Below are 12003 nucleotides of genomic sequence, written 5' to 3'. Positions count from 1 at the left end.
TATTCTCTTTTTATTTACCATTTACACAACGTGACAACTTCACTGGTTTCGGGTGTTGTTGTATTTCCTGTCAAGTTCACGTTGGTGTGGTGCTGGCTTGTTGATTTCATGAGTAAAAAGAAATGTTTTGGACGTGCTGTAATTGGTAACATGAAAAGTAATTAATTACATTTGTGAAGTTAATTATATTTATATAGCGCTTTTCTCTAGTGACTCAACACGCTTTTACATAGTGAAACCCGATATCTAAGTTACATTCAAAGCAGTGTGGGTGGCACTGGGCGCAGGTGGGTAAAGTGTCTTGCCCCAGGGCACAACGGCAGTGACTAGGATGGCGGGAGCGGGGATCGAACCTGGAACCCTCAAAGTTGCTGGCACGGCCGCTCTACCAACTGAGCTATACCTATAAGATTTCTCGATAAGACATATTTATCATGTCAAAAAAGAACGACGTCATTATTGCAATATCAACTATTTCCCGGATGAGGCCTAAAGAGTGTCGTGATGCCCGGTGGGGTACGTTGTGGACATTTTTTTTCCCCCACGCTGCTCGTGTTTCCTCTCCTCCTCTGTCCCCTCCCACCCACGTCACGCGACTCCACCTGCAGGTGAACACCCCACATGCAGCCTTTGCCTTCTTCGCGGTGCACGCGCACATGCACGCGCACGTGCACACGCCCCCGGGGGGGGGGTCTGCTTTTTTTTTTTTTTAGGCTGCACGATGGCGCGCTTTGCCGCGAGAAAGAGCCCGCGTGGCGCGCCGTGTCGCACCGGGAGTGTGCGGACGTGACGGTCGCGCGGCAGGATGACGGTTCGATCCGGCGGCAGCTGCGTGGGCGCCAAGGTGAGCTCTCGCGTGTTGGTTTCTCCTTATTTATTTTCAACTTTATAAACAATATTAAACGGAAGATGTCACCCTTAGAAGGACACTCTATTAGGGACACCACTCTACCTTTGCGATTTCGTGGCAAAGATATCGCCACACGTATCGGACACTGTCCGATAGGGATGTGTGCGATACCAGTGATTTTTTCTCTCTCGCTTCGATCCGATACCGGCTCAAATTGAGGCTGGTATCGGCGATCACCATGCTATACCGATACCGCATGTGTCTGCTAAAATGGAAAAAAAATTAAAAATGATAACATATCTCGTATGAGAGTTATTTATTTATGTATTTCAAAATATGAAGTATGTTGAGGTAGTGGCATGAAAAAAAAATACTTTTTTTCACCAAGTACCACCTCACAAAGTACCACCATAATGACAATACAAAATACAGTAGTGTAGTAGACCTAAGTATTCATTAAGTACCACCATAATGACAACATTAAAATACAGTAGTGTAGTAGACCTAAGTATTCATTAAGTACCACCATAATGACCAACATTAAGTACAGAAGTGTAGTAGACCCAAGTATTCATTAAGTACCACCATAATGACAACATTAAATACAGTAGTGTAGTAGACCTAAGTATTCATTAAGTACCACCATGATGACAACATTAAATACAGTAGTGTAGTAGACCTAAGTATTCATTAAGTACCACCATAATGACAACATTAAATACAGTAGTGTAGTAGACCTAAGTATTCATTAAGTACCACCATAATGACAACATTAAATACAGTAGTGTAGTAGACCTAAGTATTCATTAAGTACCACCATGATGACAAACTAAATACAGTAGTGTAGTAGACCTAATTATTCATTAAGTACCACCATAATGACAACATTAAATACAGTAGTGTAGTAGACCTAAGTATTCATTAAGTACCACCATAATGACAACATTAAATACAGTAGTGTAGTAGACCTAAGTATTCATTAAGTGGGCTCTGTACAGACGATGTCGTTGTGGCTTGTACAGCCCTTTGAGACACTTGTGATTTAGGGCTATATAAATAAACATTGATTGATTGATTGAAGTACCACCATAATGACAACATTAAATACAGTAGTGTAGTAGACCTAAGTATTCATTCGTTAAAAATCTCCTGATGATTGAGGAAACCCTCATGAAACAGGCCTGTAGAGATGAAATAGTCTTGTGATTTTTTCACACACACACACACACACACACACACACACACACACACACACACACACACACACACACACACATATATATATATATATATATATATATATATATATATATATATATATATATATATATATATATATATATATATATATATATATATATATATATAAAAATATATACGAGTTTTCTGTAGTTCATCTGTGTATATATATATATGTGTATATATATGTGTATATTTATATATGTGTATGTATGTATGTATGTATGTATATATGTATGTATATATATAATATATATATATTATATATATATATATTATATATATATATATATATATATATATATATATATATATATATATATATGCATATATATATACTGTATAGGCATATATATATGTTTATATATATATATATGCCTATATATATATATATATATATATATATATATATATATATATATATATATATATATATATATATATATATATATATATATATATATATATATATGCATGCACGTATGTATGTGTATATATCTATATATATATGATTACGCAGGTTACGTATTATTATAATAATATAATGGGTATTTTACAGCTGAGAAAGACTCCAGCACCCCCCGCGGCCCGAGAGGGACAAGCGGTAGAAAATGGATGGATGGATAATTATTAATTGTTATAATTGGTTATTAAGAGAGTGTGAAAATTCAACCTCTACCTTGTCCTTAATGTTGTAAACAATCAGAAATATAAAATGGCTAAAATGCGTCAAACATGGATAAGAGAGCAGAGAGTGTTTTGTATTTTTCCCATCATGCATTGTAATGGATTTAAATTGGGTGTCATTTAGATTTTATTTATGTTGATTGGCTATCATTTTATAATACCCACAAAGTTCAATGAGCAGGTTGTGTTATGTTTGACCGTGTGTTGAATTTTTGTGCTGGTTGAATTGTTTCCCCCTGCACCATGACTAGGGAAGGTTGTTTGATTTGGGTCATGGAAGTTATTGCTGTGCAATTAACCACATTGCTGTACAAATAATGGCCACTGACTTGAGTTACTTTCAATGGCCACCAGATGTTGACATACAGGTAGTTATCAGAATGCTGACTCTAAGTATTCATCCATCCATCTTATTCCGCTTATCGGAGATCGGGTCACGGGGGCCGCAGCCTTAGCAGGGAAGCCCAAACTTTCCTCTCCCCAGCCACTTCGTCCAGCTCTTCCCGGGGCATCCTGAGGCGTTCCCAGGCCAGCCGGGAGACATAGTCTTCCCAACGTGTCCTGGGTCTTCCCCGTGGCCTCCTACCGGTCGGACGGCGTTCGGGTGGCATCCTGATCAGATGCCCGAACCACCTCATCTGGCTCCTCTCAATGTGGAGGCAGCGGCTCTCCCTTAGAGATAGGGTGACTCTTAGTAAATTCTTTGAAAAACCACACCCGGGCTGTAATTCGGACACCCCTTAAAGACGTAGGTTTGACTTATGATGTAGGGTTAAAATGTTCCTGTTCTGCAATCCTGTACAGTGTTTCCCATAAACTGCCAAGATACCTGTGGTGGTGGGGGCGTGGCTATGGGCATGGTCACCATGACATCATCGAGTAATTTGCATAATTTACTACAATGATATGATTTTCTCTAAAAAGGCTCAAAAAATGTATACTTACTAATTAATAATAACAGTTTTATTTTAAACGTCCATCCATCCATATATCCATCCATTTTACAATATAATTACAACACTTGATGTACATATTTATATACAGATTTGAACAATAAGTTATTCACTAAAATATATTTATTAATTGTGGTTCTTACAAAAAATATATCTTATAAAATATAAAAGCTAAAATGTCTCTTTAAGCTCTGCCCCTTTAATTAGTCCATACTAAATCATTTAACTTTAGCCTACTACTACAACCATATTATTTACCAGCAACATAAAGTGAAACAAAGGCAGAGGTGTCCTGCCACAGTCAGTAACAAATAAACAGAAAACAGTAGTGGTCAAATACAAATAAGGCAACAAGAGAAGTTTCCTACACTTCTCTTTTGTAAAGTAAATCTGAACAGCCTATATGGGCATCTACATCAACTATATCAGGGGTCACCAACCTTTTTGAAAGCAAGAGCTACTTCTTGGGTAGTGATTAATGCGAAGGGCTACCAGTTTGATACACTTAAATAAATTGCCAGAAATAGCCAATTTGCTCAATTTACCTTTAACTCTATGCTATTATTAATAATGAATGATATTTACACTTAATTGAACGGTTTGAAAGAGGAGAAAACACGAAAAAAAATGACAATTAAATTTGGAAACATAGTTTATCTTCAATTTCGACTCTTTAAAATTCATAATTCAACCGAAAAAAAGAAGAGGAAAACTAGCTAATTCGAATCTTTTTGAAAAAATTAAAAAAATAATTTATGGAACATCATTAGTAATTTTTCCTGATTAAGATTAATTTTAGAATTTTGATGACATGTTTTAAATAGGTTAAAATCCAATCTACACTTTGTTAGATTATATAACAAATTGGACCAAGCTATATTTCTAACAAAGACAAATCATTATTTCTTCTAGATTTTCCAAAACAAAAATTTTAAAAGAAATTCCAAAGACTTTGAAATAAGATTTAAATTTGATTCTACAGATTTTCTAGATTTGCCAGAATAATTTTTATGAATTTTAATCATAATAAGTTTGAAGAAATATTTCACAAATATTCTTTGTCGAAAAAACAGAAGCTAAAATGAAGAATTCAATTAAAATTTATTTATTATTCTTTACAATAAAAAATTTTTTTTTACTTGAACATTGATTTAAATTGTCAGGAAAGAAGAGGAAGGAATTTAAAAGGTAAAAAGGTATATGTGTTTAAAAATCCTAAAATCATTTTTAAGGTTGTATTTTTTCTCTAAAATTGTCTTTCTGAAAGTTATAAGAAGCAAAGTAAAAAAATTAATACATTTATTTCAACAAGTGAAGACCAAGTCTTTAAAATATTTTCTTGGATTTTCAAATTCTATTAGAGTTTTGTCTCTCTTAGAATTAAAAATGTCGGGCAAAGCGAGACCAGCTTGCTAGTAAATAAATACAATTTAAAAAAATAGAGGCAGCTCACTGGTAAGTGCTGCTATTTGAGCTATTTTTAGAACAGGCCAGCAGGCTACTCATCTGGTCCTTACGGGCTACCTGGTGCCCGTGGGCACCACGTTGGTGACCCCTGAACTATATCATTTGCCTGAGAAGCTGGACAGGACAAAAAATTATTATTTTATTTTTTTAAAATTTGTGGCGGACATAATTCTTTCGTGGCGGGCCGCCACAAATAAATGAATGTGTGGGAAACACTGCTGTACAATGTTTGTTTGATCTTGAACGTGTTTGTGGTGAAAATGAAAGTTGTGCGATAACAATCAGGAGCATACCAGCTTTTCCTACAATGGTGTAGCCATCTCTCCATCATAGTCAATATTGTTCACGTATTATCAGATTTCTTGAGTTGGATTTACTAACAAAACATGTTTAATGTTTGTCTTCCTCAGCTGGTAAAGCTGACACGTGCGAGACGGTAACCAGAGAGTTTGAGCCAGGATGCGTCTCACGGCGTCACGACTGCGAGGCAACCCCCCGGCCGTCGCCTTGCTCCTCTCCCTATGTCTCGGCTTCCCGGCCCGGGCGCTGCCTTGCCCGCCTCGCTGCCTGTGTGCCAGCGATATTATTTGCTGCAGTGCTAGCAATCTGTCAGCGCCGCCCTCAGACCTCCCCGGCTACACCGTGCGCCTAGACCTGAGCCACAACTCCCTCGCCACGCTGCCCGCCGGTTGGACGAACGGGACGTTGGAGCGGCTGGCCACGCTGATCCTCTGCCGCAATCGGATCGAGGGCATCGAGGCGAACGCCTTCGCCGGCACGCCGCGTCTCCTCCACTTGGACTTGTCCTCCAACAAGCTGTCAGCTCTCGACGCGTCCATGTTTGCCGGACTCAAGGATCTAAGGGAGCTGCTACTGTTTGGCAACCAGATTGTCCACATCCCTCCCGACTCCTTCAGTGGCCTCCCGAGCATGGTCAAGCTCTACCTGTCTGGAAACCATCTGACGTCACTTCCTGTAGGTCTCATGGACCTCAACTGGACCTTCCTGGACTTGTCCTCCAACAGGCTCTCCGGCGTCCACGTCCACGCGCTGCTCTCTCGGAGCCGACGTGGTGAGATCTATTTGCAAGGGAACCCGCTGGTGTGCGACTGCGCTTTGCTGGCTTTGCTGGAGTACTGGGCGTGGACACGGTATCGCCCTCTGGTGGACTTTCGAGACGAATACCCGTGCGGCGCCTCGACGCTAAACTGCAGCCTGGATGGCGACTCGGTCGAGGGCGGAAGCTACCAGGTGGATCCTGGGAAGTGGTTGTGGTTGTCGTGTCCCGGCTTTGCGCCGCTTCCTATGGAGGATGCGGTTGTGTTCTGGGTGACGCCCACGACCGTGCTCAATTCATCAACGCACGACCCCCACGCTCGCCTCGCCGTCCTCCCTAACGGAAGCCTGGAGATACGAGGCGCCCTGATGGAGGATTCCGGCTCCTATGCGTGCGTAGCGGCTCGTGGGCGTGACTATGACCCCGACGTGGTCATTGGAAACACGAGCGGCGTCGTTTCCGGCGGCTCGGTTTACCGCAGCGGGACTGAGCACTTCAACACGGCGTTCACCACCCTGGCTTCCTGCGTGGTCAGCATCGTCCTAGTGTTGCTCTACCTGTACCTGACGCCGTGTCGGTGCACGGGAAACAGGGGCGGGGCCTCGAGAGGGTGCGGCGGGCGAGCTATGATGCTCTGCTCCGACCCCAGAGAAGTGGAGTCGGGACAGAGGAGGTCCAACGGGAAACGGGTGGCGTTCTTGGAGCCCCGAGCGGAGGACGCCGATACCTGTGGTGCGAAATTCCCGGTAACGAGTCACGTAAACACGGAGGGCATTCTTAAAAACGGAAGCAGGACCGTGGGACAGACCCTCACAGACACGATCCTTGTGGCGTGACGCCAGTAAAAACTGTATTACTAAAAACGTAGTCTGCATTTCGCTTATATTACGTCGGAATCTGGCATGTAACGATAAACGCTATTCATGATAACTGCGGTGAAACTCTCAACAGTTAGTATTACCGTTTTTAATTCAGACGATAGAAAAACCGTGACTAATAATCGCACTTTGATCAATTTGCAGATCGACTGGCGCTAGCTCGCTTAAATGCTAACATGCCAACATCGAAGACACGGGTGCCCAAACTTGTTCCACTGAGGGCCACAGACTGACAAATCAAAGGATGCGGGGGCCAGTTTGGTAGTTTTCACCTAAAAATATTTATTTTTGAAGAATTAGAAGATGCAACCAAGATAGACATTTCGAAGCCAAAGCCGAACTGATATGCTAACTGTTAGCACGCTGGCCAGATAGCGTCGAGTAACAAAAGAATAGGAGCAAAATGGCATGCTTACAGTTAGCATTTAACAGCTACTACGTTAACTAAAATAGCTAGCATGCTATTGTTAGCATATATCAAGTGACTGAGGTGTATACCTACAAAATTAGCATACTAACGTTAGCATGTTAACAGGTAACCAGTACAATATATCTATTTATTTTTTAAGAATTAAAAAATGAAATTTCGATTGACATTTCGTGTGAATGCTGAAGAGTCAAAGCCGAACTGATATGCTAACAGTTAGCACACTGGCCAGATAGCGTCAAATAACAAAAGAATAGGAGCAAAATGAGCGTATAATGGCATGCTTACGGTTAGCATTAAACAGCTACTACGTTAAGTAAAATAGCTAGCATGCTATTTTTAGCATACATCAAGTAGCAACATATGACTGAGGTGTATACCTACAAAATTAGCTAAGAAAATAGCTAGCAAACTAACGTTAGCTTGTTAACGGGTAACCAGTACAACATATCTATTTATTTTTTAACAATTAGAAAATGGAATTACGACTGACATTTCATGTGAATGCTGAAGAGTCAATATGCTAACAGTTAGCACACTGGCCAGATAGCGCCAAGTAACAAAAAATATAAGCTAAATGAGTTAACGATAGCAAATGCTTTTTGAAATACAAAAATATGAACTTCTGAATACCTACTAGGTTAACTAAAAAAAGCTAGCATGCTTTTGTTAGCATGCTGAAATGCTGACGAATACAACAATTAGCTGGAAAAAAAGCTAGCACACTAACATTAGCATTAATTTATTTTTAAAGAATTAGAAAATGTAATTTTGAAAGACGTTTCGTGTGAATGCTGAAGAGCCAAAACCAAACTGATATGCTAACAGTTAGCATCAAGAGAAGAATAAAAATATGGGCAAAATGAGCTAACAATCGCATGCTTAGTTACCTTTAACGAAATACCAAATTATAAACTGCTAAAAACCTACTATTTAACTAAAATAGCTAGCATGCTAATATTAGCATGCTAAAATACTGACAAACACATATATCCTTCTGAGGTGTGTACCTGGAAAATGTGTTTAAAATAATAGCATGCTAACGTCAAGTACCAAAACATGACAGAGGAGTACACCTACAAAATTAGTAGGAAAAATAAGCTAGCATACCAACGTTAGCATGTTAAACAGGTTATTTATTTTTTATTTTCACAGAATTAGAAAAATGCAATTTCAGTAGACATTTCGTGTGAATGCTGAAAAGCCAAAACCAAACTGATATGCTAACAGTTAGCGTCAAGAGAACAAAAATAATATGAGCAAAATGAGCTAACACTCGCATGCTTACAGTTAGCTTTAACGAAATACCAAAATATAAACTGCTAAAAACCTACTATTTAACTAAAATAGCTAGCATGCTAATATTAGCATGCTAAAATGCTGACGAACCCATACATCAGTCTGAGGTGTGTACCTGAAAAATGTGTTTAAAATAATAGCATGCTAACGTCAAGACAGAGGTGTACACCTACAAAATTAGTAGGAAAAAAAAGCTAGCATGCTAACGTTAGCATGTTAATAGGCAACCGGCACAGTATTATGTTTATTGTTACAGAATTAGAATGCTGAAGAGCCAAAGCCAAACTGATGCGTTAACAGTTAGCACAAGCTAATAAGCATTAGCACAAAGTGATCATTCTATACTGGTGTATTACGGTGCATTCACTGACCGCCAAACAGAGTAGGACGCCACAGTGACAACCGTAAATAATGCTAGATTTTATTTGCAATAAATGAATAATAAACACAACACAATACATGCAAAATAATCCGTCTGCACCCTCGCCGCCGTGTCCGGGTCCCGGGAGACCTGCTCTCGCCAAAATAATGGCGTCAAGGGCCACACGCCAGGGCGTGTTGCAGCACGTTACAACACGCTTGTAACGCGCGCGTGTTCGTCACGGAAAAATGCTCTTTTTTTTGGTTTTTTTTAATGTATGTGACCAGATTAATCATGCCATTTTACCAAGTTTCGTAACAAATTCATAACATGCAGTCATGTCAAAAATGCTTGTAGACGTCATTGTGACAATGAAGAGCATTTGTGTGTAAATATTGGGGTCTTATTTAAGTTGATTTAAATTATGAAAGTGAATGATAACCTTTGATTAATCATGTGACTAATCATGTGATTAACCATGATTAAACCATATTCAAGCATGTGATTAATATGTTTTTTAGATATATACATGTATGTATGTATGTATGTATTTATATATATATATATATATATATATATATATATATATATATATATATATATACTGTATATATATATAATATATATATATGTATACTGTATATAAATATATATATATACATATATATACAGTATATACTGTATGTAAATATATATGTACATACATGTATAAATATATATATAGATATACACATATAATCATAATATATTCAAATTCAAATACAATCATGTAGTATATATATACAGTATATAATTATATATACACACACATATATGTATATACCACATATATGTATATATATATATATACATACATGTATAAATAAATATATATATATATATATATATATATATATATATATATATATATATATATATATATATATATATATATATATATACACACATAATCATGATATATTCAAATTCAAATACAAGCATGTAAAATATATATACAAACGTGTATATATATATATATATATATATATATATATTTATATATATATATATATATATATATATATAGAAATATATATATATATAGAAATATATATAGAAATATATATATATATATATATATATATATATATATATATATATATATATATATATATATATATATATATATATATATATATAGTATATTTACACACTCACACACACACACACATCCATATACATACCACATATATGTATGTATATATATATACATATATATACCACATATATGGATGTATATATATATATATATATATATATATATATATATATATATATATATATATATATATATATATATATATATATATATATATATATATATATATATACACACACATATATATATGCCACATATATGTATATATATATATATATACATGTATAAATATATATGTACAAATACACATATAATCATAATATATTCAAATTCAAATACAAGCATGTAGTATATATATATATATATATATATATATATGATTTTATATATATATATATATATATATATATATATATATATATATATATATATATATATATATATATATATATATATATGATTATATATATATACACACACACACATACATATACATATATATATATATATATATATATATATATATATATATATATATATATATATATATATATATATATATATATATATATATATATATATATATATATATATCAGTGACGTGCGGTCACTGGAGGTGGGGCCTCACCTGCCATCATGGAAAGAAAAAAAAAAAATTAAATTGTTATTTGTATCCAGTGATTATACTATAAAGTTATTTTCCATTTAACTTCACCAGTTTTAGATTATTTTTATTCAAAATCGGTGAATTTTCACATTTGCCGTTCAAATACTGAGAAGAGACGGTGCAGTGTTCAGCAGACAGTTGAGGCACGTCACTGCGTTGTGCCTCAACATGGATTGCGGACTCGGCTAACTGCTGGCCTGCTGTGCAGTGAGACCGTATTGCTATATGAATTATATTATACATTTCCATAGTTTAGTTAGCTGAGGTATATAATGTACAGTGTATTTTGTCAACAACTGTATGTGTGTAACGTATTTCTTGTGCTGAGTGATCATAAAACTGCTGCGAAGACGCACTGGCTGAGGCTCGCAGTAATCCCGCCTCCTTTTGCCGGTTAATGCACACCCGCCGCAGAATGCACCCCGGGCCCCGACGGGAGCGCCACACCGACCAAAGCCCACACCCAAACCCTCCACGTGCAAGACCGAATCCACCCAAAAAAAGTCACTTAACAAGAAGCCAAAAAGTGCAAAAACAACAATGCTCGCGCCGGAGGAGCCGCGAACGACCGCAGGGACACAACATTAGGTACACCTGCAGACTGCAGCACGGATTTCATATTTCATTCATTCACAACTCCTCCAACACGAACACCACTGTTCCCGCACTTATAAGTAAAGGTAAGACCATAATAAAGTTTTTTTTATTAAATGTGCTTTTTTGTGTGCTACAGTTTGTATGTGTAAAGTTAAAGTTATATATATATATATATATATATACATATATATATATATATATATATATATATATATATATATATATATATATATATATATATATATATATATATATATATATATATATATATATATATATATATATATATATATATATATATATATATATATATATATATATGAAAAACATATTAATCACACGCTTGAATATGGTTTAATCATGATTAATCACATGGTTATTAT

At 36.3% G+C, this 12003-nt stretch overlaps 1 protein-coding gene across 1 annotated transcript; it reads left to right on the top strand.

Annotated features, from left to right (window-relative positions):
* Positions 1-735: 735 nt before the first annotated feature.
* LOC133662893 (amphoterin-induced protein 2-like) lies at positions 736-9712 on the top strand. Its single transcript, XM_062067078.1, has 2 exons — positions 736-844; positions 5607-9712. Exon 2 carries the CDS (start codon positions 5656-5658, stop codon positions 7087-7089), a length of 1434 nt encoding a protein of 477 aa, XP_061923062.1. The 5' UTR covers positions 736-844; positions 5607-5655; the 3' UTR covers positions 7090-9712.
* The last annotated feature ends 2291 nt before the right edge of the window (positions 9713-12003 follow it).

This window comes from Entelurus aequoreus, linkage group LG12 (assembly GCF_033978785.1).
Source record: "Entelurus aequoreus isolate RoL-2023_Sb linkage group LG12, RoL_Eaeq_v1.1, whole genome shotgun sequence".
Classification (NCBI taxonomy): domain Eukaryota; kingdom Metazoa; phylum Chordata; class Actinopteri; order Syngnathiformes; family Syngnathidae; genus Entelurus; species Entelurus aequoreus.
Note: the sequence above shows the minus strand (reverse complement) of the source record. Positions and strands in the feature narration are given on the sequence as shown.

Excerpts from the sequence above, each read along its gene's own strand:
- LOC133662893 (XM_062067078.1), top strand. The coding sequence starts at position 5,656 with ATGCGTCTCACGGCGTCACGACTGCGAGGCAACCCCCCGGCCGTCGCC.